This window comes from Tenrec ecaudatus, chromosome 3 (genome assembly GCF_050624435.1).
Source record: "Tenrec ecaudatus isolate mTenEca1 chromosome 3, mTenEca1.hap1, whole genome shotgun sequence".
Classification (NCBI taxonomy): Eukaryota; Metazoa; Chordata; class Mammalia; order Afrosoricida; family Tenrecidae; genus Tenrec; species Tenrec ecaudatus.
In genome coordinates this window covers 135291803-135319320 of record NC_134532.1, presented here as the reverse complement: position 1 = coordinate 135319320, position 27518 = coordinate 135291803, and the positions used below count along the sequence as shown (strand labels likewise).

General features: G+C 40.8%; 1 protein-coding gene across 1 annotated transcript in view; it reads right to left on the bottom strand.

The window, feature by feature from the left end:
- Positions 1 to 856: 856 nt before the first annotated feature.
- Positions 857 to 27518, bottom strand: part of SPARCL1 (SPARC like 1) — a 60901-nt gene continuing 34239 nt past the window's right edge. Inside the window, exons 2-11 of the mRNA XM_075544038.1 lie at positions 24963 to 25027; positions 15262 to 15438; positions 13894 to 14856; positions 12507 to 12555; positions 11495 to 11613; positions 9126 to 9246; positions 7398 to 7534; positions 4489 to 4637; positions 3910 to 4058; positions 857 to 1247 (exon numbers count right to left, since the gene is read on the bottom strand). Coding sequence (XP_075400153.1) covers positions 1219 to 1247; positions 3910 to 4058; positions 4489 to 4637; positions 7398 to 7534; positions 9126 to 9246; positions 11495 to 11613; positions 12507 to 12555; positions 13894 to 14856; positions 15262 to 15438; positions 24963 to 25016 — 1947 coding nt within the window. The 5' untranslated portion in view covers positions 25017 to 25027 and the 3' untranslated portion in view covers positions 857 to 1218. The remainder of the gene's footprint in view (positions 1248 to 3909; positions 4059 to 4488; positions 4638 to 7397; positions 7535 to 9125; positions 9247 to 11494; positions 11614 to 12506; positions 12556 to 13893; positions 14857 to 15261; positions 15439 to 24962; positions 25028 to 27518) is intronic.

Below are 27518 nucleotides of genomic sequence, written 5' to 3'. Positions count from 1 at the left end.
TTAGAAGAGTCTTTCTCCCTGCCATCGAGTTGATGCCAACTCATAGTGACCCTATAGGACAGGGTAAAACTACCCCTGCCAGTTTCTGGGGCTGTAACTCTGTGGGTATAGAAAGCAGTGGGTGGTTTTGAACTGCTCACCTTGCAGTTAGCAGCCCAGTGGATAACCATGACACTCCCAGGGCCCATCCTTAACAATACTATATATAAATTATTCTCTTTTTACATTTGAGGTGACTGAAGACCATTCCAAGTCATAAAAAGTCATTTGATAGGAAGTAATTGAGCTCTGGTTGGTTTCTATTACTCTATTAAAAACCAAACAACCAATTTTTTACTGCAATTTGGGTGAAAGTTTACAGAGCAAATTTGCTTTCCCTTTAACAACTCATGCCCATTTTGTTCTGTGGCAGTGGTTGCAACCCTCACACTGGAATAGCACTCTTCGCCCTTCCTTTCTGCCGTTGCGTTTCCACTGGTTCTCCCTTCCTATCACTTTGGCCTTAGGAGGCACATCTGCCGTTTGGTCTCCGTGGTTAACTGTTCTAAGGAGGGCACCTTCCTGGGACTGTTGTTGGCCTAACAGACTGTGTATTGTTTGACTGAGAGTTGCGCTTCCAGGCTAAGTTCACTTCTAGGCCTGAAGGGTGTCTAAGGGTCATAGTCTCAGGGGTTCCACTACTTTGAAAACATAAAAGGCATCTTGATGGAAGACAGTATAGAGAAACAGAGAAATTAAAGAAAACCAGACTAATTTTCAATCCATATTTTAGCCTCTCATAAACAGCCATATGGTTGTTTAAATAAACAAAGATAAGCATTTGGGTTTTTATGGATACTTTATTAGGATATTAAGACTTTGAAAATAATACACACAATTCACAAAAGAACATTATTCCATTCACTTGAAGTGCACATATCATAAGCAATATAAATGTATTAATTTTTTTAATAATTAGTGATTATCTCACAAACTGATGGAGTAAAATTTCTATTAATTAAATGGTTTACATCAAACTGTATATAACATTTTGCATATGTTGGCTTGACTTTTATCCAGGAGTTAATGTTAAGTGCCTGGTGCATACTCCATTATAATTCAATTACTGTCATTGTCTTCTCATCCATGCAAATATTTGTTACACATAAATCTACAAGGCTGACAGTTGCATATAGGTCAGAGTGGGAAGGACAGAGGAGGTTACTGGACCGCTTGAATTCAAAATAGGAGATTTTCATCTATGTCTTCTGTGAAAAACAAAAGAAAAAACCCTTTCAGAAAAGAGTCATATAGTAGTTAGATTGGGGCATGTCAAAACCATTGACTGCGGTAGTTTGGATATGCTTCTGCACTGGTGTTTCTCAGGCCAGGACCTTAGGTGTCATTTGAGGAGGCTTCCCCAGGATATAGAGTGTGGGTAGACGTCACAACCCTAATTCAAGCTCTCATTGTCTCGTCTGCATTAACCACCACAGTCACCTTACGTGTTCTTTAACTAACCCCCCCCCCCAACAAAGTCACTTCCTCCTTTAACTATTTTATGATCCCTTGCTTGGTGCTCTTAGGATAATGCCTTTGACGGACTTAGTTAGACCTGCAGGATCTGATTGATTTTCTCTTTAAACGTTTGTCTTATGGTGAGGATAGACACACTGGAGCACTGGCCACTTCAGCGATCTCCCCTATGGTTCAGTGATGCTCCTTACATGCTTCACGCCGGCAGTGGTTGCCATTGATCCTGCCCAACGCAGTCAGTCCTCTTGTTTACATTTTACTTCCCTCGTGGAGAACAGTTTTAGGGATCACTGAGAATATATGTCCATACGTGACACGTAGTGGGCATTAAATGATAGACTCTGCTATCCCTAATTGAAGCCCATGTTTGTAGATATGGAAAATGAGACTCATTCCGAATGAATGACATGCTCTCGTTCAGATAGCTAGTTGCTGAGAAACTAGAATGTTCAGATCAAATGCTGTTAAAATTCAGGAAGAAGCTGACTAAAATGTGCTTTTTCTCCGGCTGAAGGGAAGGGTGTACTTTCAAACGGAGAGTATTCTCCTTTCCCTGGCTACATCTAAAAGCAATAACTTGTTTACTTACTCTGACTGATATCTGCTTTGCTGGCTTAATTATGTGCTAATTCTTTCCCTACTTCAAAATAACATAATGACAGGCCAAACCACAGTGCACAAACAAGATCATCAGGAGCTTTGCGACTCCCTGGACTCGTAGCTCTTCTTGCTCCTCCCAGACAACCGCCCAGAGCACAGCCTGAATGAGTCGACATGCTGGGCAGGTACCAGAATCCCAGCAAAAGACACAGCCATTTTCTTTAACTAAATGGTCACAATTCTCATTTGCCTTTTGACCAGTCCTTACAGTAACATGTCATACAATAGGGTATCTCCATACATGCCCTGTTCCAGCTGACTTTCCCCCTTTTGGACCACAGAGGGAAGAAGGGGTGGGGGCAGAGCACAGCTGCCCTGGCTACCTTTTGTCTTGTTGACACAGGCGTTAGAGCAGACAGTTTGAACCATTTTAGGGGGATATTTATAGCTACTGTGTGTGTAAATATAGATGCTAGAAAGGAAATCAGCATCATTTCTATAGATCTGAGTCTTAACTCTTTTATTTGCATAGAATGTAGACAGTATATTGGAGACAGCGTCTAAGCTGGCTCCCTTCTTGCTTCAGCTCTGCTGGATCCCTGTTGTGCCAGGGTTTTTCTGTGTGGCCCACAGACTATGGCGGAACATAATGAAAATCACTTCTGAGATTAAGTTATAAAAGACATCGCAGGTTCAGTCTCTCCTCTCTCTCGTTGGTTCTGGAGGGAACCAGCTGCCAGGATGGGAGCATCTCTATGGGTGCCCCCACAGGGTGAGGAACCAAAGCCTCCTCTCAACAACCTCATGAGAAGGCTTGGGCGCAGATGCTCCTGCTCTGCAAGATTTTTTTGCTCCTTGAGTTGTGTTTATTTTATAGAAAAATATTATATATCTGCTATTTATCAATAACTGTAGCCTCATACTCTTTGCCCCTTCTCATTTCAAAGCATTGAAATGTGCATGAAGATATTTTTCAAGTGAAGGTCACACAGGTTACCCTTTTTGCGGGATAACTGGACCTTTGACAAATCAATGTTTTCTTACTGCTTAGGTGGATATTCATCTTACATGCATGTTTTAAACAGGCGTACGCCTTCTGCCTTAGAGATTCGATGTTTGCTCCGTATTTGCATTTGTGAGCAGTCTTGATTATTTTTGGAACATCTTTCAAATCTTGATTATTAAAAAACATGTTTGCACATAAAAATGAACTCTCGTGTAGGAAATGGAAAGAAATAACCCAGAAAAATGAATGTCTAAATTTAAATTCCTCTAGTGGAGAGAGAACTTTTTGTTGTTGTCGCTGAAGATGCAGCGATGGGGAAGTTCAGAATTAAAGAAATAATTGCTAATGATAACCGAGAGCAACTTGTTGTATCAGATCCAACCTTTAGTGGGTGGGTAATGAATTCTAATTTTGTTTCTCATCCCAATGTTCAGAATCAGGCTTGTTATTTCACCTCTCACATATGAGTTTTAAATATTTCTGTCCAATATCTATACCAGGGAGAAGTATAAAATTAAAGGAATGTAGAAAGCCTTCTGATGCATACTGGATTCACACTCCCTTCTTAGGTTTAACCTCCTCCCTAGATCTCAGTGCCTTTACTATCCGTCCAAAACAGAGGGTCAGAGGCAAAGAATGAACAGCGTGCATGGAGGGAGCCCTATCTGGAATGCTTCATGCATGCCGTTCATGGTAATCTTATTGACTTTAGGTTTCCATGCAACCACATAGCAGGACCTCTTCATGGAGAGGAGGACACCTCTCCCTATTAGGTTTGATGACCTTACCTTCTTTAATTCCAAAGCAGTGGCCCCATTCCTTCAGGGTGATGTGCTTGTCTTTGTTGGGATCACACTCCTCAAAGAAACGGGTTATACAGTGTTCCATGGGCACCAAAGAGGCTCGCAAAGGAGCAAGCTCTGAGTGTGTCAAGACTCTGCAATGAGATAAACAGTTGCCCGTTAACCTAGGAGCATGTGTGTGAAAAGATGCAGATGAAAGAAACTGTTTTGGGCCGAGGTAGACAACTTTGGGATGCCAGTACACAATGATTTGGTCATCACTGGGAGCTATTTGTACAATTGGGTGCATACTCTGAGTCAAGTAGATTATCTTGAGCATCTAGAATCAAAGATGAGAAAGAAGAATTGGAGCCTTTGAGTCAGGTTCAACCTATGGCATGTAAAATTGGTGCTGTGACATGGTCATATTCTGTCTGTTCTTTTTTTTTAAGTTTTGTGCTAAGATTCCTAACCACATTTGTTGGGCATTTCTGTGTTCCAAAATGGAACTGGGAAAGTTCCTGATCTGGCTAGGTCTTTCTTCCATATGGAAAAGTAGACAGTGTGACAGGAAAACATATTTACCTATCCATGGGATGTTGGTCGAGTTCACTAAATTGCCAGTGGACAGGATACACATACATGTGGTAGTTTTTCTTAAAATCTCTTAAGAGCAGGTCAATGGGATGATCCCCAGCCAAAAGCCTCTTTTCATCCAGGTAAATTTTCTTGACCTGGGATTAGGAAGGGAGAAGATTATTAAAGAATGAGACAAATGTAATATACTGCTCATTTGCTAAACATTAAGGTTTCTAGATGGTGTAAACAGTTTGCACCAGCTGCTTAATTGCTAACTTTGAAGGTTCAAACCTTGAAGCTCAGGAGTTCTCAACCTGTGGGTTGCGACCCGTTTGGGGGTCGAACGACCCTTTCACAGGGTTTGCCTGATTCATAACAGTAGCAAAATTACAGTTATGAAGTAGCCACAAAAATAATTTTATGGTTGGGGTCACCACAACATGAACTGTATTAAAGGGCCGCGGCATTGGGAAGGTTGAGAACCACTGTAGCTTCAAACCCATCCAATGCTCCAGTGGAAGATAGTTCTGGTGATCTGATTCCATTGAGATTACAGCCAAGAAACTCCTATTGAGGAGCTTATTCTGTAACACGTGGGATCGCCAGGAGTTAGAATTGAGTTGATGAAACCCAGCAACAACAACCACTTGAAGGGTACCAGCACCATGACCACCGTAAGCAAGCCCAGGCCATCATGTGAGACCAGTGTAAATGCCTCCTATTCAATGTGACAGACTTTTAAATTTCCACATCATATAACAGCTGAGGTTAAAAGTCTGGGGTTTTCAGAAGAAATGTAAGTCTATTTGCTTTTAAATGTAAGTCTATTTGTTCACCACACGCCTCAATATAATGAGAAGGTTTTAATAAAGAGGGCTGAATGGATCCAGACAAAGTGATTAGTGAAATTCCTGTTCCTCCCTCCATGGACATACTTGATTCTAAATTGTCTGTCTTTCCACCCAATGCTGGTTTGGTCTCGGCTTAGCCCTAATATGTATCCATTCTGTCTCTCCACTCCCACTGAAATACCCCTACATCAGAACTAATGTTCTCAAGGCTCTCCATGACAATGCATTAAAGAGAGAGGACAGAAATAATTTTGGGGCAGTACATACACATCTTTCAACTTACAATATTGCCAATTCTTTTTCTGAGAAAATGGAAGTGATCTGAGTAGAGCATCCACCCATTCCCATGACCACATCCACCAGCTAGCGTCCCTGTTACAGTGGTTGAACAAACTTCTTGTGCTTCCATCTAAGCCTAACCCCTCCTCTGTGCTCCAAAATCTATGCCTTTGAATCAAGAATACATTTTTGGCAGTTGAGTATCTTGTCTGCTCTTCAGTAAATTTTCCTTCTTCACCAGGCTGTTTCCAAAAGCATACAAACGTCTTCCATCATCTCCTAGTGGTTGCTGGGACTCCTGAACTCCTCCTCTTGCTACCACTCTCACTGTCTTTTGGCAGCACAATTCCATGGAGGTCTTTTCTGTACTTGTTGCTTCCATAGTCCTCCTTCTATTATCTTTTGAACCCCTTTCACTAAGCCATTTTTTTCCTTCACCACACCACAGAAATAGCCCTGCCAAAGCCAGCTATAATCTCCACATAGCGAATCAGTGGTCAGCTCTGTCCTGGGCTTACTACATATATTTGACACTGCTATTGCATGCGAACCCCTTGTTTTGTCTTCATCCCACATACCTTACACAGCCTTTTGTTTGCATACTTCCACATTTGACATGATGCATATATTTGTACATGCTTATATATTTGCACTCATATAGTTAGTTGTATAGATGTATATGGGTATATGTATCAATATATGTATCAGTGTGTACATATACACATATATGTATATATATATAAATGTATGTATGTGTGAATATATAAATACAAAGGGTCTTCAAAAGTTAATGGGAAAATTCCATGATCTCGTAGTTCTGTTTGTCCACGAACCTCTTTAAGGACTCTGGGGTGCAATGGGAAGCACTTGCTTGCTAGCTGAAAGTCTGAAAATTCAAACCCACCCAAAGGCTCTCTGGGAGAAAGACCCGGTGATCTACTTCAGTCTGGAAAAGCCTATGGGGCAATCCTACTCTGTCACATGGGGTCATTGTGTGTTGAAAGGGACTCAATGGCACGGAACAGCAATAAACATACACATACATGTATCTTGCTTATTTATAGTCTGTCTCTTCTCCTGGAATGTAAGTTCATGAAGGCAAAGGTTTTGTCCTTCGTTGTATCTATAGCACTTCAGTCAATTCCAGTCACGTCGGAACTGGTCTGCACTTGTCTGGTAAGCAAAGCATTGGCAGTTTGAAGCCAGCCAGGAGCCCTGCAGAAAAGACCTGGCCCTTCGCTTCTGGAAAGAGTATAGCCAAGAAAACCCGATGAAGAAGTTCCTCTCCTACACAGGGGTTGGCCATGAGTTGAAATCAGCTGGCACAAAACTGCAGGATGCCTTCAATAAGAAGCTGTACTGAGGGGAAAAATAATACATCTTACTATCTTACTGTCCTTGTGAATGATGGACTCCCTTCATAAGGAACATCTTTGACCTAAAAAGGGTGGGGGCGGGGGAAATTTAGATGTAAATACCATGTTTGGGCCTGGTTTTGTCAAGGCAGACTTTATGTTCCCTTTGCTCAGCCAGAGTGTGTTCTAGGTGGAGATGGACAGCCCTGCTTGGGCCACACTGCCCTTTAGGAAGGGATGGGATGGCTTGGTGATGTCCCGCACCTTGGGGGATGAACAGTGACCACTGTTCTATCAATCCACATGAGCTAGCCCGGAGCAGAAAGGAAACGGGCTTGTGAAGGTATGCGGGGCCAGGCAGCCCTCTGCCCACCTGCTTCCCTCAGCTCCTATCGACAGACTCTAGGGCAGCCGACCACCGGGAGCTTACTTTATTCCTCTGCTTCTCGTTCAGATATCCAGCATGTTCAGGGTTCTTTTCATAAAGCTGTATGAGAATATTCTTGAGCCAGTCCCTCATCCGCAGAGGAAATTGAGTCACTTCAAAGTCCGTACAGGCAGGAATAGCTGTTCCAAGCAGAAAGTAAATATGCGGTAATCTTTGGTCTTAGTCCCGCCCTCTGCCAAATCCTCATTCAGGGGAACGTAACCACACCTGGTGATTTGTAGAGCCTCCTCTCCCCGTGCCACTGCTCTTGACAGCAGTGCCTACAACCTGGCTGCACCCCAGAATTGTCTGAGGGGGTTGCCAAAAGATGCCAGAGGTCCACATCTATCCCAAGACATTTTGATTTGATTGGTCTGGAGAGGAACTGAGGCATTAGGCTGTTTTGAAACTTCCACATGGAATTTGCACGGGCAACCAGGGTTTAGAGCGATCTCTCCAGAAACAGGGTGTTAGAATTCAGATGGAGGAGGTACAAAGAGGGAAAAGCCGGGGCTGGATTCCACGGTGGTTACAAAGGACGGTGAGTCTCAGAGACTTTAAGAAATAAGAGTGCATTTTTTGATATATCACTGCAAGTCTACCACAGGATGGCTGTGTAGTTGCCCCGAGGTGAAAGATGATGGGCGATTCCATCATCCTATGAGGTGACCATCTGAATACAAGGCCTCAAGGTGTGAAGTGACAGGCAAGTGGACATGGGGAATCATGCCCACCTCTTACATGTGTTGACTCTGACACACATGGCTGCCTCGTGCTCATGCTTTATCTCACAGAGCAAATCGTCTGGTCAGACCTAGCGTAGAGAGGGCGGAGGAAGTTAGCCCTCCCACCGATGTGGAACGGGAACCTCGGTGCCACAGTGGGTTATTGCTGGGCTGCTAGCAGCAAGATCTGCAGCTGGACCCCACCAGTCCCTCGGGAGAAACATGAGGATTTCTGTTCCTCTAAAGCAGCAGTTCTCAACCTGTGGGTCACGACTGGGGTCGAGCGACCCTTTTGCAGGGGTCACCAATTCATAATAATAGCAAAATTACAGTTATGAAGTAGCAACGAAAATAATTTTATGTTTGGGGGGTCACCACAATACGAGGAACTGTATGAAAGGGTCGTGGCATCAGGAAGGTTGCGAACCACTGCTGTAAAGAGTTGTGGCCTCAGAAACCTCTAGGGGCAGCTCTACTGTGGCAGTGAGTTAATGTGGAAAGAGAGGAGACCCAGACATATTAGTGGGCCCTGCTAAGGTGGAGAAACATTGATTGGAGAGGGGATCCAAGCACAATTGAGAGTTTCCTGTGGGAGGAAGACAATGTAAAAAAAGCCGGCAAGAAAATGTTGTCATAAAAGTTCTTGGCAGAGGCTTAACTTAAATAGGAAAGAGGACAAACAAACTGGTCAAAGTCCTATGATTCATCTCAATTATTAAGGGGATTACATATCCTATCATAGTGCTTCTGAACCCTGGCTGCACATTGAGATCGTCTAGGTTACTTTAAAAAACAAACCTCCAAACAATGCCTGGGCCCCCACCCAATCTGATTAGGTCCATGCTCTTAGGGTTGAACCTGGGCATTAGTCCTCTTATTTTTGGACGCCCCCAGTCGGTTTTAATGCACTGCAGTAGCTATTTCCCATTGAACTATGATTCGGGTATTCACAGACTGCCCCCAAACCCTCTCAGCTACCGGTGTGATAGTCACGATGAAGCCTTACATTTGCAGGCTCCAAAATAATCCAGCTGCAGTTGGTGTCCCTTTTTGGTTCCTTCCAGGCTGCACTTGGTTGCAAACAGATGACAGGAGCTGGCATAGGTTTGATTGTCAGTTCCACACACCTGGGGAAGAGCAGAGAACAACGGGCTAAACTGAAGGCTCATTGAAACCCACCCCCCAAGGGACAGCGAGACTAGGAGGTATGACACCTTAGAATCACCAGCCCTTTGCACAGTGGACAGCATTCATCCAAGGACAAAATTGCGAAGGGCCCGGAGAGGAGGAGGAGGAAGGAGAACCAGAAACCCAGGGAGGAAGCCGGGTAAGTGGTGCTGCTTCCCAGGGACTGGTGAGTGAAATGAAACCAAATGTGTGCGCCTTGTCCACGGTGAAGTTGGTGATCCTCTCTGTGAACCTTCTCCCAATTCACAATCAAAAGTTAAAAAAGAAAAACAGCCGTCCTTGTAGCTCATAGCCTTAAAGGTCCTTAACGTCCTCATCCTGTCTGATAAATTGTACTTTGTCCAAGCTGTGGTGGGTAGGTGAGTTGATGAAAGCCATACATTTGCTTAGTTTTCTTATTTCATAGAAATGACATTATACAACATTTGCCCCCTTTTGCTTGATTTATTTCACTCAGCACAATATTCTCAGGCTTCAGCCACATTGTAACATGTATCAAAACTTCAGTTCTAAAATCATACCAATAGGGGTGGGAGGCCCATCTGTAGACAATTGGACATCCCCTCACAGAGGGATCACAGGGAAGGAGACAAGCCAGTCAGGGTACAGTATAGCACCGATGAAACACACAACTTTCCTCTAGTTATTTGGCACTTCCTTCCCCACACTATTGTGACCTCAATTCTACCTTACAAATTGGATTAGACCAGAACATGCACACTGCTGCAGATAAAAGCCCACAACACAGGGAATCCAGGTTAGATAGAGCCCTCAGGATTAGGGAAAGATGGGAGGGGGTGGCAAGAAAGGTGGAATTGATCACAAGGATCAATCTGTAACCCCCTCCCAGCGGGACAAATAATGGAAAAGTGGGTAAGGGACGAAGGAGGATGATGTAAGATATGAAAATAATAATCTATAACTTATCAAGGGTTTGTGAGGGAGGGGGAAAATGAGGAGGTGATACCAAGGGCTCAAATAGAAAGAATATATTTTGGTAATATGATGGCAACAAATGTACAAATGTGATTGGCACAAAGGATGGATGTATGGATTGTGATAAGAGTTGTTTGAGCCCCCAATAAAATGATTTAAAAAACCAAAAAACTCCTACTGAAACATGCTTACCGCTCCCCCCCCCACCCCAAACTTCAGTTTTGCTAGGGCGATGGGGAAACTAGTGATGAGTAGGGGGATAGTTGCACAGTGTAACGGCTGGAACAATGCACTGCATAGGGCAGACAGGACAAACGCTATGCTATTTTTGTTTTTGCAGCAGTGGAAAGCAAAAACTCGTAACTCTCCCATTTGGCACATGCATGTGCTCCCACATGCACACATTGACCCCACACCCACACACATGAGTGGCATTCAAATAGTTTAACAACTGATTTGCTGTCCTAAGGACTGATTTAAGGATAAAAATATATATAATTGAAGTTGGTTACTTCATAAGTTAATCCTTGAAAAAGAACAATAAACACAGTACACATTTAAAAAGAGTTAGGCATGTGAATTTGTGAGTTCCACATTGGGTGACTGCCCAGCCAACCTACCCGAGAGAGAACCCTGATTATACATGTCATGTTAACAAGCAGTTTTCTGAACTCAACAAAAAACTAGGTACTAGTTCTACGGAGCTGATGTGAACCAGCTGAATCCTACCACTGTACACACACACACACACACACACACACACACACACACACACACACACACTCAACCAAGCTATACCAGTAACTATGACAGTAAATTTCTGAACAAGGTCAGTAGAATAAAAACTTCAGATGTTTCAAGGAGAAAATGAATTTTAAAGTTAACTGTACAGATTAACTGGTATTGCCTTCTTAGGGCCCAATCTTGGTGAGGATCTTTGGGTTGTACAAATGATCAAGTGCTGATAGTAGTAGCTGTAGAATTGGAGGTTTGAATCCATTCAGGGCACTGCTGAACATGAACCTGGTATTTTACAGACTGAATGTATTTTGCACACATGGTTGCATGAGTTCGAATCAACATGACACTAACCAACAGCAACAACAACACGAGGACACCATGGTAACAAATAGTTTGATTTTGCACATACCTGCCTTTTTGTTTCCAACAAAAATTTCAAGTTGTAAACTCTTTTCCTTCAAATCATTAATTTTTTGGTGCCTCTTAGAGACCATTTTGTAGAATACGTACTTGGTCAAGGAGTTTGGTAGGAGGGCAAGTCACTGGATCTTGACAAACGCAATGGGGTCTTCCCTGTAGGTCAGCCTTGCAAACATGTCCTCTTTTACACTGGAAACTCATACAAGAATCTACAAGAATGAAGGGAACAATTAGAAGGCCATCAACATAAGGAAACACATTGCGAAGAAGAAGAGGAGGAGGAGGAGGAGGAGGAGCGGAAAAAGAGGAAGGAGGAAAAGAAAGAGAAGAACACTTATAATAAAAATAAGAGTCAGGAAGAACTATCAGAAAAGAGGAGCCAGGAAATGTGGCCAAAGATAAGCTGAGTATGTAAACCTCAAATTCAACCAGATAACTAGTTTCATTTTAGCTAATAATGGGGAAAATTTGGGAAAACAACAGAAGCCACTTTAATTCAGTTCATTCCCAGATGGGGCCTTCTGGCATTAAGGTAATCTTACACAACAGTCTAGATTTTGGCGGGCACCAGTTTGGGTTGGATTTTTGTGAAGAAGAAATGGTTCTTCCTGGCCTCACTGAGACTGTGTAAGTCTGAAGTCAATAGTAGATTATTGTGTAAATGGTCAGAAGTTAAACCCTGAGGATTTTATTGTCTTCAAATTAAAAATGTTTGGGGTATAATAAGTAGACCTTTAATTAAATGCGGGATTTAGATTTACTAGTAAATCAAGGATTTGAGAATAAATAAGGCTGCATTAAGTATTTTTGTTAGATTCAAAAGAATTTAGGAAGGAAGAATTCTAGTGCAAAAGAATTCAAATGCTTGCATTCATTAGCTCAACAGGACTTTCAGTTTATAAACACATTTCTGCATAGTTGCATATTATATCTATAAGAAAAATGTCAGCAGGTGATGGAAGTAATTCCTTAGGAAGGATTGGGAATGGCAAAAATTGTAGGTCCAGGTGGCAGATCCTCTCTCTTTCCTGACAGAGTCCTTGAACAGAGCCATAGCCGTTGACCTTGGTAGCAGCAACAGCACCCTCCACCCTCAGGTTACCTTCGCTTGAGTCTGCATCTTCATGTGGCGAGCTCTCTGCTTTCTTGGCCTTTGTGACAGTGAGAACAGAAATTAAAGTCAGTTAAGGGAATGCCACTGCTTCATTTAAATCCCCATTGAGCATGCGTTCACAGAGATTTTGAGAGCCAGGAAATTGCAGATATCAAAAAAGAGCAACCAGTCCATACTTCGGGGTGGACAATAACCTCTGAGAACAAGACCTAGCCTAATTTCATCAACCGGACTCAGTGCTCTATCTTTGAGGATCACTCTATAACATTTGGGCTTGTCATTTTGGATTAGGGAAAACACTAAAAATGTGGTGCTAACCTGCGGTTCAGTAGTGAAGACAGTTTACCTTGATGTGTTTGTGAAACTGTTAAACTGTTGGTTCAGGTTTCTTACTTGGTTTTCACAATGTAAGGAACTTCTACCTTAGAATGGCAGCAGAGTTCCCAATAACTGAATTTACTATTGACCTTGCCCATCAGAAGTTATGCCAAATACTCTCAGTGGGTGGCTGCGAGGTCTGCATGGAAGCTCCAAATAGCCAACAGCAATAGCTCCCCCAGTAATAACAAGCTTTCCCAGTTTTAGTGTGCCTTTACTTAGCCAAGCTGTAGTTCTAGTCTTTGTTCTTGATCTTAATAGCGAATTCGATAAACACGACTGAATCTTATATGATGCTAAAGGCACTGGTGACTCAACTTACATAGGAGGCGGCACTGGCTTTCTAGGCCTGATAACAGCAGGTGCCACTGCCTTCTGTCCCTCATATTCATCAGAAGGTATCATTTCTACAATGGATGTATGGATTGTTATAAGAGATGTAAGAGCCCCCAATAAAATGATTTATTAAAATAATAATAAAAAGAATATCATTTCCGTGAGCTCCAGGAACTTTGCATCACCGGTGTCTGTATTTCCATGCCTGGGAAACCAGGAAATTCTATTCTAAAAGGATGAGGTGAACGTTTTAAGGGGATTAAGGTACCCTTCATCTCCACCTGCAATGAGCCAGTATAAGCACCCCAGCTCCCTAAACTCCACAGGTGGGATGACTCTGAGCAATGCGATTTACATGGTTTGAATAATGTTTCTTTTATTCGGTTCTCCCCTGCAGCTCTTTTCCACGCCTTTAACTTTGATCTCTGCACTTCTCAAATACACTGCATCCAAATCCAGGGTCTGCTTCTACTGTAACCATAATAAAAGACATTCTCAGATTACTGCAGATGCATGGAAGAATAAATAATTATAATATATCGCAGCCGCGTGTGTATAAAGTTTATGTTCAAGAAACAATGAGAATGTAGAAAAAGTTCAGAACTGTTTACTGAGAAAATGAATTGCTCTCTGGGACGAGCGTCACTGGAAATCATCTTACCGCTTGGGCTTCTCCAGCTCGAGGGCTATCAACGCTCTCATTCTCAAGTGCTCTTCCTTTCACCTCTTCATTGTTGACGTGATAATAATTGGATTGAGCTCTTTCGCTTTCTAAGAAGTCCTGACTTGGGATGAAGTAATCGTCACTAGCATTTTTCTTGGGACCGAAATCACCATCGTCAGCCTCATGATTTCTGGGCATGCCATTACCATCATCAGTAGACGCCATGAGCAAAGCTTCAGGAGCAACCTTTTTATCCATCTCCCTGTGGGGGCTGATCATTTCAAGCCCTGCGTTTCCTCCTTGGCTTTGCCTTTCGGTGTTTTGAATGTGCTTATTGATTTTTGAGGCATTTTCCTCTTCCCTTTCCGTGTTGGGATTATCTTCTTCTTGCTCTTGGTTGTCCTGCTCAAATTCTTCTTTCTGCACCTGGCTGACTTGAGTTGGTTGAGTGGACTCTTCCAAAAGACCGTCAAGTTGGGTACGGTCTTCCTCCTGATCGCTGTTCGAATGCTCGTTGTTGGGAAAATCCTCTTCCCTTTCTTGGCTGTCATTGTGAGTACCCGTGGCATCTGGCTGCTCTTCCTCTTCCTCTTCCTCTCCTTGGGGACTAATTGGATCCTGCTCTTGGTCTCCTTGATCACCTGGGTCTTTGCTACTCATGTTCAACTGTTGATCATGGCTTTTTTCTGTGACACTTTCTTGTTGGCTATAATCCACAGTGGAACTAGCATCAGGAGCAAGGACGTCAATGTTTTCTGGGAGATTTTTCTTTTGAGGATCACTCTTATCTTCTTTTAGGTCCAAGGTTCCTTCAGTTGGTTTATATTCTAAATCCACACCAAAGCCACCATCACTGTCCCCTTGATCCTTCAGGTCCAGCTCTGGGCTATAATTCTGCTCCTGATCTTCTGATTGTTCATCATTTTCCACTTTTGACTTTGGCATGGAAGATTTTTCAGCCTTAAGAGAAAGAGAAGTTTATTCTTGAAACAAATGATAGTACACCTGCATTGTACTTGCAATTCCTAAGGCAGTATTTAATATTCATTATTCATTTTCTTTAAGTTAATGATTGTCATATAAATTTATTTATGATGTTACTATCATATAAACTTATTTACGATGTTGCTCATTTTCTATAATCTAAGTTTTAACCTGAACTAGAATTTAGTTAAATGAATTGCAGACCACCTCAGCTCAAAGAGTACAACTCACGCATCCATACAACTTGTTTGGTGATGGGAGGCAGTTGATATAATCATCTTAGAAATGTAAAACATGAATAAACAAATCTTTTGACCATGCTTGGAAATGGAGACATCAGAGAATTTAAACATCACATGAGGGTAATCATATTACTTTTACCTCTTGGTTGAGGTGGTCCTCTGCCAGGGCTGTGGTTTCTTTTTCATTTTCTATATCTTCAATCTCTAAAATGGGAATGGCAGTGTTGCCTGGTGTTACTGACGCTGCAGCTTCTTGGCTGGCACTTAGAGAATCAGTAGTTGGCTTGGAATGATCAGATAAGAACCTTGTACTTGTCTGAAAAAATAAATAATTGGTTTGCCTCAAAATTTCTAGTTATTTTATCATCATCATTGGTTACTTGTAGCAATATGCTAAATGCATAAATTAAGTTGATAATCTCTAGGATTTTCATGAATACCAGAAAATCTCCGTATTATAAAGTTAACTGAAAACAGAACCTTCATAATCAGTAATAAAAAGTGACCTATGCAAAGGAAAGGTTAAAATAGAGCAAAAAAGATTTCAATAATGGTTATCTTTGAATTTTGGAATTATTGCTTGTGTTTTTCAAACTTTTGCAAAGCATCAATGCTTTCTAATTTTGAAAAGTAAGTGTGTGTGTATGTGTGTTTAATGGAAAGTTGAAGCTAAATGAAATTAACCATAGATGTAACATAGAACATTTTTTTTAGCTTCTCATTTAAGTACTCACTGATAGCGAGCAGAAAAGGTTATAAACCTTTTACTCAGCGTTTGTTTACTTATGATTCCCTACTTGATCATGCGATTTAAAAGTCTGAAGTATTTCAATAAAAAGTTAACCTAGAATTAATTCAAAGACTGTGAAACTAGACTCTGAACCTAGTGAGGTAAAGCAGCGGCAGCTCTGGAGTACTTTTTCACCTGAAGGGACGGCTCTACTTCTAGCAAGGAGACAAACTTCCTAAGGAGCTGGGATGTGAAGGATGGGGAAATTGAACAACTGCAGTTGGAGGTAGGAGGTCCTGCTTTAAATTTTAACTTTGCTATTGTTTACCCATTGGCTGCCAACCTAAAGCCAGCAGGTCAAAACCACCAGCTCCTCTAAGGGAGAAAGACAGAGTTTTCTACTTCTGGAAAGCGTTACAGTCTTTATTATGCTGGATCAAACTTGATAATTGGCAGGTTGGCCTCTCTCTGTAGACCCAACCTGAATCTGTTCTAGGTGCCAGTGTCTGTTACTGGTTACTTGACAAAAATTTCTTCCCTGGCTTTTAAAAATTTGATGGGGGTGTGTTAGTCTGGGCTGACTAGAGAAACAATTTTATAGACACTTTTATGTGTATAAGAAAGCTTTATATAAAGAGTAATTGTATATTAATAAAATATCCCAGTCCAGTCCAGATCAAGTCTATAATTCCAACATTAGCCCATTTGTCCAATACCAGTCTATAATTTCCTCTTCCGAGTCACACAACACATGAATGACACCAAGTGCAGGAAGATCACAGGCCAGTGGGTAGAGAGTCTTGTGGATCCAGTGGTGGTGGAAGCATCTCTGCACTGGTGTGGGTCCCCACAGGGCTCCTCCAGCTCCAGGGCTCTTGCTTTTTCAGTATAGCTCTATGTGGCTTGTCAACAGGAATGTCTTTCAGGAAAGATGCGTGTCCCACCTCTTGGGAGGAAGACAGGAGTTCCCAGACTCCTCAGGAGAAGGTCATGCCCAAACAGAGGCTTCATTGGCTATGACCTGATTGACAGGCTAGACTCCACCCCTTCACTCAAGTTGACTGTAGATTATGTAACTGCCACAGGGGATTTTTCCTTTTTCATTCATTATTTGACTTTTTATCTTTATATTATTATTATTTTTTCCTTACCACCTATTTTGATTTTGTTTTTTATTGTTTCTGTTGGGTTTGTGACTCATGGGAGGAGTGGATGCATAGTGATAATAACTGATGTAAGAATTTTAGGTGTGTGGGGGTGATAGGGAGTAAACAATCAAGACAGGAGGGGTGAGGGAGCACTAGAACTGATTGTGATCACACAACTCATTTTAAATACGATTTCACCATGGGGAGGGGGGGAGGTCATGTTCTAAAAGGGATGTGATAATGATTGTACAATTCTTCTTGATATGATTGAACACTTGAACTACTGAATTGTATGATATGTAAATTATGTGCCAATAAAACTGTTGGGGGAAAAATAGTTACAATCTTGGAAACTCACAAGGGCAGTTCTACCCTGTGCTATCCAGTGGCTCCAAGTTGGCATTGACTTGATGGTAGTGAGCTTTGGCTTATTTACCATCTATCTGTGGTTTGACCAGTCACTAATGTCTACCCTGCCATCTCACAAGTTGATGTGCGTGGAAGTGCCCAGGTAAGATTATGTATTTAAAATATTTTTTAAATTTTAAGGAGCTACCCAAATGACAATTACTATCACTACTAAGAATATAAACAACAATTAAAGTGGTACTATTACAAACTTTCTAATACCAGAGATAGGTATTAACCATGGATATTTATCCTATAGATGCTGTGGACACCATAAAGATCTAGGTATAAAACACATTCCATTTGGATTGGCTCATCCTGACTTCATCAGGAGGTCCTTTAGAGCTGACTGTGCAGTATGAAGATAGTCGTAGAGTACAGGATGTGTTTTAAATTGGTTTGTTCTTTTCCTTATCTACTTTCCAACTAAAAGGAGCAGCAATATTATTTTTGAAAGTTTCAAAAGAAGTCATTTTTAAGAGAAAAATGGGAAAAGAATGATGACCAGTTGGCAAGTGGCTGGAGACATCATGAAAGACAATGGGCGGGCAGGATTTCAGGGCAGAGAATGAATAACCGTTCTCTCTCTCTGCTACCTTGCCACTCCACTTCTCACAGACCAGCATGGAGAAATGAACAAAAAACATGGCAGGAATACGCTGAAATAAAAAGTTTGTTTTATCAATAGGCCAATAGGCACACGTCTATATTTGTAACAACATAATGCCCACTAGAAATTGGTTTGCATCTTTGAATCAAACCAAATTGCTATACTTTTGGAGAATTTAAGCAGATGAGGAAAATAATATTGTTGTTGAGTCTGTTACGACTCACAGTAACCACACATACAACAGAATGAAACACTGTCTGGTCCTGTACCAGCCTCACAATCATTGCTATGTTTGAGTATATTGTTGTAGCCACTGTCTGTAATCCATTGAGGTTACTCTCCCTTTTTTTGTGTGTGTGCTGAATCTCAACTTTACCTTCTTCAGGGACTGGTCTCTTCTGGTAATATGTCCAAGGCACTATGTCTCACCATTCCCACTTCTAAGGAGCATTTTGGTTTTACTTCTTCCAAGACAGATTTGTTCATTTTTCTAATAGTCTATGATATAATCAATTTTTACCAATATCATAATTCAAAGGCATCAATTTTTCTCCCATCCTTATTCATTGTCGAGCTTTCACATACATATGAAAATACCATGGTTTGGGTTAGGTGCACCTTAGTCTACAAGGTGACATTTTTGTTTTTAACACTCTAACGAGGTCTTTTCCACATATTTTCCCAGAGATATGCCCATGTTATATGATTTTTTTTACTTCTGCTTCCATGGGTGCTGGTTGTGGATCCAAGTAAAATTAAATTCTTAAAAAGAAGATTTCATTGACAGTCTTTGTGTACAATCCAACTCGATGGTATAAACATGTTAAAAGAGTTGTGCAATCATCATCAAAATACATTTTAAATCATTTTTCTCATTCTTGAATCCATTGATATTAGCTCCCCTGTCATACTGTTAATTATCTATTAATATCATTACTGTCTCTATAGGTTTACCTATTCTGGATTTCATACTAAGAAAGTCATCCAAAACCAAACCAAAACAAAACGCCCAAACAAAGAAATAACTTATCAGCGACAACAAAATAAAACACATGAAAAACTTCAGTCCAAATGAAAGCAGAATATAATATATACTAGAACAAATTAAAAATGGGTCAGAAGGGGAAACAAATGGTAAGATTTAAATATTAAGTTAACTATATCTACAGTAATCCATTTTCCAATCTACTCCAAGGACAAAACTATTCACATATATGGTCAGTGGTCTCAGGGAATGCAATAGAGACTTAGTCAATGTAGGGACTCTGAAAATTGATTTTGGGCTTTCATTGTCATCCAGAGCCTTCTGCAAACTGGATGCTCAGAATTTAAGCTCTAATACAATTCCCTCCTCTGATCTTGGATTTTATAAAGTGAAATTCTTGACAATGTCAATCTTTTCTCCATTTATCATGGCATCTGTTGGTTCAGTTATGAGGTATAACATCTCTATGTTGAGATGTTATACATATGAAGTCTTTGATCGTCATCACTAAGTACTTAAGTCATCTTTGCCTTCAGCAAGCAAGATTGTTATTTACATATTTCATGTTGTTAATGATCCTTCCTTCGATACTGATATGGCATTCTTTTCCAAAGTTCAGTTTATCAGATTATGTGCTCAGCAAACAGATTGAATAAATGTGGTGAAATGATCCAACCCTGAAACACATCTTTCCTGATTTTAAGTCCTATAATTTGAATGATTGCTTCTTGGTGTAGGTACAGGTTCTATAGGAGCACAATGAAGTGTTCTGGGATTCTCATTCTTCATAATGTTATTTATATTTATTATTATCCACAGTTTAATGACTTTTCACAGTCAATGAAACCCAGGCACACATATTTCTGGTATTCTCTGTTTTCAGGCAGGATCCATCTGACATGATCAATGTTATCCCTTGCTCTACATCCTCTTCTGAATCCAGTTTTAATTTCTGGCTACTGTACCTAATTTTGAAGTATCTTCAGAAAAACTTTACTTGCATGTGATATTAATGATATTGTTTAATAATTTTTATATTCCATTTAACCACTTTTTTTTCTGGAATGAGCATATATGTGGACCTCTTTTTGACAGTTGCCCAGGTAGTTGTCTTCCAAATTTTGTAGTGTAAGTTAGTGTGTATTTCCAGCATTGCATTCATTTACTGAAATATCTCAACTCTATCCATCAATTCCTGGAACTGTGTTTTTCAACAATGTCTTCAATGCAGCCTGAAATACTTCCTTCTATAGCTTCTTGTTTTGATCATATGCTGCTTCTTGAAATCAATGAATGTAGACTAATTCTTTTGGTACAATGAGTCTATGTATTCCTTCTATCTTCTTTGATGCTTTCTGCATCATCTAATATCTTGCACACAGAATCCTTCACTATTACAACTTGGGGCTTGACTTTTTTCCCCCTCAGTTATTTTAGTTTGATTGTATTCTTCCTTTTTTTTAAACACCAGGTTTTTTGACATTTCATGATAATATTTGGTTTGTCTTCTTGAGCTGACCTTTGACATCTTTTGTTCATCTCTTTTACTTCATTATACTTTTGTCTGTCAGTTTATTGTATTGTGGTGGCCTGTGATGCTGGAAGTTGTCACTGGCCTTTCAAATTCCAGCAGGGTAACACAAAGTAAACAGGTTTCAGCAGCACTTCCAGACTAAGGACAGACAGTGAAGAAAGAATTGGCTGCCCACCTCAGAGGAAGGAGCCACTGAAAACCATGTGCACCGCTTCTAAAACATTGTCAAATATTGATGGCTTAATGAATGTAAGCAGAACATTGTCAGAGATTGTGCCAGAAGATGGGCCTCTCAGGTCAGAGGGCACTCAAAATGTGACTGAAGAGAAGCTGCTTTCTCCAAGTGGAGTTGATGATAGTGATATGAGTGGGTAACGTCTTTGAGAGTGGAACCTTCAGGATCTTATTTTCTGATGAGGCATGACACAGGGTATGGAAAAACAGCTACAAAAACCTGCTAATGATCAGAACTTGAAATGTGCAAAGTAGAATCTAAGAAAGTTGGAAGGCATCAAAAATGAAATGGATCACAGAAAGATAGATATAGTAGGAACTGATGTGTAGAAATGGACTAATATTGACCATTTTGAATCAGAAAATGATTTACTATGCCAGGAATGCCACAATCAAGGGAATGAGGCTGTATTCATTGTCTAAAGGAGATTTCACAATCAAGTACATTGTGGTCTGTGTTAGAATTATATCTATTTTCCTTCAAGGAAATTAATTCTATATAACTATGATTCAAATTTATGCACCAACAATGGCATCTAGTGATGAAGAAATGGAAGAAATGTTACCAATGTTTTCAGACTAAAATTGATCAAACATGCAATCAGGATGCATTCATAATTACTGGCAATTGAGATGTAAAATTAGGAAATAAATAGGAAGGAAAATACCTGGAAAATATTATCTTGGGGATAGAGGTGTTAGAGGATATGATAGAATTTCACAAGATCAATAACTTGTTCATGGTAAATACATTTCCTCAACACAAAAGATAACTATACACATGGATTTCTCCAGAGAGAAAATATAGAAATCGATTTGACTACATCTGTGGGAAGAGACACTTGAGAAACTCATTATCAACAGATAATACCAGGACAGGGGCTGACTGAAGAACAGATTATCAAGTGCTCATATGTACGTTCAGGTTAAAGCTGAAAACAATTAAAACAAGTCCACAAGTACCAAAATACAATCTTGAGTTTATCTCACCTAAATTTTGAGAACATCTCATGGATAAATTTGCTGCATTGAATACTAATGCCTGAAGACCTGATGAGCTGTGAGATGAACATCAAGCCAGTCCTTCACAAAGAAAGCAAAGGGTCATTAAAAAAGCAGGAAAGAAAGAAAAGATCAAAGTGGATGTCAGAAGAGACTGTGAATTGTAGAGTACCTAAACCCAGTGGAGGAAAGGGTGAAGTCAAGGAGCTGATTAGTAAATTTCAAAGGGAAGTTCTAAAAGATACAGCTAAATATTATAATGAAACGTGCACGGCCCTAGAGTTAGAAAACTAAAAAGGAAGAAGACACTCAGCAAAAAAACACTAGTTTCAAGAATAAATTCTGGTGTCAAGTTGCAATATTGAAATATCCCATGGGCAAAATATTCAATGATGCAGGAGACTTCAAAAGAAGATGTAAAAAATGCTCAGTCACTGTACCAAAAGAATTAGTTGACATCCCACCATTTCTAGAGGTAGCATATGAGCAAGAACCAATGGTGTTGAAGGAAGGAACTTCAAGTTGCACTCAAAGCATTAGCCAAAATCAATGCTTCAGGAATTGATGGACTACAAATTGAGATGTGTCAACAGGCTGACGAAGCACTGTAAGCACTTTCTCTTCTATGCCAAGAAATTTGGAAGATAGCTACGTGGTAAACTGAAGAAGTCTGGATTACAGCTCAATGTGAAGACCCACATCCTTACAACTGGGCCATTAGGTAACTTCATGATAAATGGAAAAAAGTTTGATACTGTCAAAAATTTTATCTTATTTGCATTCACAATCAATGCTCATGGAAGCAGCAGTCAAGAGATTAAAAGACATGTTTCATTAGGTAAATCTGCTGCACAAGACCCATTTTAAGTGTTGAAAAGCAAGTATGTTACTGTGAGGACCAAGGTGTGTCTGACTCAAGCCATGGTATTTTCCATTGCATCGTATGTATGTGAAAGTTGGACATTGAACAAGGAAGACCGAAGAAGAATCAACCATTTGAATTGTGGTGCTGGAGAAGGATCGTGGAAACACTATGGACTGCTAAAAGACAAATCAACCTGCCTTTGAAGAAGTACGGCCAGAGCCTTCCTTAGAGCAAAGATGGCAAGACTTTGTCTCACGTACTTTGTACCTGCTGTTAGGAGAGACCAGTCCCTGGAGAAATGACATCACGCTTGGTTAAGTGGAGGGGGAGTGAAAAAGAGGAAGGCCTTCAAGGAGATGGATTGACACAGCGGCTGCAACAATGGGCTGAAGCATAGGAGCAATTATGAAGATGGTGCAGGATTGGCAGTGTTTCATTCTGTTGTGCCTAAGAATGCTATGTGTCAGAACCTATGGTACCTAACAACAACAGCAGCAACAACAACAACAACAACAGACTGTTCTGGTATTTGCAGAAGCAGTAGCATAATTTCCAGCATCACACCGTCACACAAGTCCTCACAGCATAACAAACTGACAGAGGAGTAGTGGCGGGCGGACATTGAAACACGTCCTTGACTAGACACATACATCATATAAGAAGCTGTTTTAGTTTCTCGCTTGTGGCTGGGTCTGCATGATAACAAATTGTCATAGAAAAACCACATCTGGGCTGTGTCTATATACAGATGTCTCACTCAAACATGTGATTTGAAGTCTTTTTTGATGTCTGTTTATGCAGCAGCAACAGCTGTAAGGGAAAAACACATTTCCAGGATGAAAAGAATGGGTCTATGAAAGTGGATTTCTTTTGTTCTTTTTTGCCTTCAGTTTCATGGACATATAATTCGCACACCATACATTTTAATGATTTTAAACATATTTAAAAGAGTTGTACAATGATCAGCACAATTTTGGAATTTTACTTCATTTCTGTGCTCATTATTATTAGCTCCCACTTCCCTCACCCTAACGTCTCATGCCACAACTCCAAGAAACTATTGACAATTACTGTCTCTATAGATTTACATATCCTGGATTTTATATAACGGAAAATATACAGCCCCCACCCAACAAAAATTACAAAATGAAATACAGAAAGACATTGATTCAAAAGAAAGCAGAAAATATTAAACTAGGACAAATTTAAAATGGGTCCAAAAAGGAGAACAAATACTGTGTTGAATTTTAACCTAACTACACCTGTCTGAATCTACTCTCCAGTTCACTGTGTCTGGTAGCGGGGCTATTCACAATAGTCAGAGGGTGTTCTCCAGTCTTAATCCACATGGGTCGCTGCCCACGGATGTAGGGCTTTTACTGTCATCCACGGCCTTCTGCAAGACTGGTGGGGAGCTTCTTTCTGTGCTGAACATGAATTTATCTTGTGTTTTGGACACTGTGTGGTTTTAGTTGGAGGAGCTTTAGACACTTAGTAGTGGTCATAGATTCTATTTTCCAAGAACTGCTTCATGTGAGTGGCGTGAAGTTCATCTTTGCTGACACATCTATCTACCAGAGATAACCACTGGTATCCAAAAGCAAGGTCAGAATTTAGACTCGTGGTGGGCAGAGAGGGAAAAGGCAATTCGTAATAAGGGAGGCTGATTATTCCCTTTGGCAAAAAAGAAAATATTGCACAAATTGGCTTGATTAATGATGACACGGATGATGTGGGAGACATCAAGCAAATGAAGGCTGCCCGTTCTCCCTTCCCTTGTACTGTTTGAGACTGCAGATGTGCTCCCAACAACCTGACGCTACAAGCTGCTTGCTTGCTGTGTGAAGGGTGGAGCCAGTGTATCTGGGCCACTGTGGAGACGATAATGACCTAGCACTGCGTGTGGCGTGCTTGCTTGGACAGCTGCTGTAGAAAGGGTTAGCACCCCGTCAGTGGCTGCTACACCCTGTCTCATCTCTTCCTGTCTTTTTATTATAGATTTCTTATACCTGTATGATAAGCTTCTAGAGAATAGCTTCTTTCTTTCTGTTCTTTTTGGTATTTGGAAATATTCTATGGCCAAACTACCAACTAAGAATCTTTGGCTTCACATTTTGTTGAATCTGGTGGAATCTGATAAAATAAATGATATATTTTTTAAGAAAGAACTTTTTCTCAATGTTCTTGGTTATGTTTTCCCTGCTTGGGCAACACATATAATTAAAAGAAAAAGAACTTAAACCAGAACATAATGACTTTAAAAAATTGGATTTGTAAATTATATGTCAGGAGGGAGGGATGTAACAACAGAAAAGAAAACTGACCGGGATTGCAGCTGCAGCTCCCAAGAAGTACAGGAAAAATACCACCGTCTTCATGTTTTCCAGACCTGCGAACCAACAAGATCATGAACAGCGGTGGGTGAAATGTTCCTTAGCAACTGTGAAGCTTGATGTTGAACTAACTGTGACGCTGTCCATTGTCATTAAAGGCAATGGCTATTTTTGTGGAAGAATTTGACAAGAGTGGCCTCATGAAAATTAGTCCTTTACGGTTTTTATCTCAAATGCCTTCTGCAGAGCCTATCTCTGTGACTGCTTCCCTGAGTCCAGCCTTTCCACAGGTCACAAAATGAAGTAGGCTGAGATGGCAGATTTGGATAAGCTGTATCTTTGGTGGAGAAAAAATTTCATGTTGCTGTTAGTTGCTTTCAGGTCAATGTTCAGTTCACAGAGACCCCATGAACAGATGGAACTTCTCCATAGGAGATCTAGGCTGCAATCTATACAGAAACTGATGGCCAGGCCCTTCTCCCACAGAGTCACTGGGTGAACTCAAACTGACAACCTTTAGGTTAACAACCAAGCAGTGACCCGGTGTGCCCCCGGGGCAACCGTGTAGAAATGCACATTCAGCGAGAACGTTTAGGAATGAGACATTGCTCTGGCAACACTCCACTCATGTCAAAGATTCACGGCCGCACTCTGGGAGCTGGATGTGGCCTGCAGTTGTGCGGTTTGGGAGGCACTGTGCATTTTAAACCATCGTTTTAAAACCCGGAACTTGAACATGAAATTCTAGGTTTCTCAGCTTCCCTTGACGCACTGGTCCTCCCGGCTGACAACAGTTAGTCAGATCCGAGTAGAGGGCGGGTACCCTCTCAAAGAGCGTTGGCATTTGTGCAGGCTCTGCCTCACGCTCCTTATTTATTTATCTTACATTAGAGTTTAGTTGTTTTCAAAGTAAGTTTCTGTTTGCAAATGAGACAAGTGTGAGTCAGAGACACTAAGTGACTTGCTCTTCAGATGCATTCCTGGTCCAAGGTATTTTCTACCACACCAATTATACTTGGAGTGCTTCAGGGTTGTGGTCCACTTCCCGTTCCCTGTTGAGCGCCCTTAAGCCTGACTGGGAAAAGGGTATCGTTTCTAGTCTTGGACCGTTCTTTTTGTTTTGTTTCTTTATACCCAGAAATAGTAAATGACTCTTTTAAATTATTATTAATATTTGCAATCATAGTTTTGATTATCGTTCTGAAATAACTGTCAGAACAATGAAGTTGTAAAGCAATGAAGTGTAAAAGTGTAAAAATCTGCATTTGTATGGACATGTCAAAATTTATTTTAGTCATTCATTAGTCCCTTAAAAATTGTAAATGAATATATGTTTTGTTCTGAGAGATATTTACTCTTTAGATCTTTGAAGATTTTGTCCCTACATTTCCTTTACCTTTTTCATTCTGGAATTCATATTAGTTAGATGAAAGAATTCTTAGAGTGATTCTTTTAATTTATTTACCTTATTTGCTCTTTTTCAGCCTCATTTTTATTATCCTGGGAAATTTGTTTAATTGCGCCTTTCATATCTCATATTTCTTTTTCCCCCTTTTATTTATTTATTTATAATCATTTTATTAGGGGCTCATCCAACTCTTATCACAATCCATACATATATCAATTGTGTAAAGCACATCTGTACATTCATTGCCCTCATCATTCTCAAAACATTTGCTCTCCACTTAAGCCCTTGACATCAGGTCCTCATTTTCCCCCTCCCTCCCCACTACCCCCTCTCTCATGAGCACTTGATAATTTATAAATTATTAGCTCCCTTCACCCCTTTCTCTGTTGTCCATCCCCCAGGGCGGAGGACACATGTAGATCCTTGTAATAGATTCCCTCTTTCCAACCCACTCTCCCTCTATCCTCCCAGTATCACCACTCAAACCACTGGTCCTGATGGTATCATCCGCCCTATTCCCTGTATTTCCAGTTCCTATCTGTACCAGTGATCATCCTCTGGTCTAGCCGGACTTGCAAGATAGAATTCGGATCATGATAGTGGGGGTGGGGTGGGGGAGGAAGCATTTAGAACTAGAGGAAAGTTGTATTTTTCATCAATGCTACATCGCACCTTGACTGGTTCGTCTCTTCCCCTAGACCCCTCTGCAAGGGGATCTCCAGTGGCCCACAAATGGACTTTGGGTCTGCACTCAGCACTCCCACCCCCTCATTCACTATGGTAATATTTTCTTGTTCTGATGATACCTTATACCTGATCTCTTCGACACCTCGTGATTGCACAGGCTGGTGTGCTTCTTCCATGTGGGCTTTGCTGCTTCTGAGCTAGTTAGCCACTTGTTTACCTTCAAGCCTTTAAGACTCCAGACGTTACACCTTTTGATAGCCGGGCACCATCAGCTTTCTTTGCCACATTTATGTACCCATTTATCCTCAGCGATTGTATCATGGAGGTGTGCACCCAATGATATGATTTTTCTGTTCTTTGATGTCTGATAACTGATCCCTTCGGCACCTCATGATCACACAGCCTGGTGTGTTCTTCCATGTGGGCTTTGTTGCTTCTGAGCTAGATGGCCG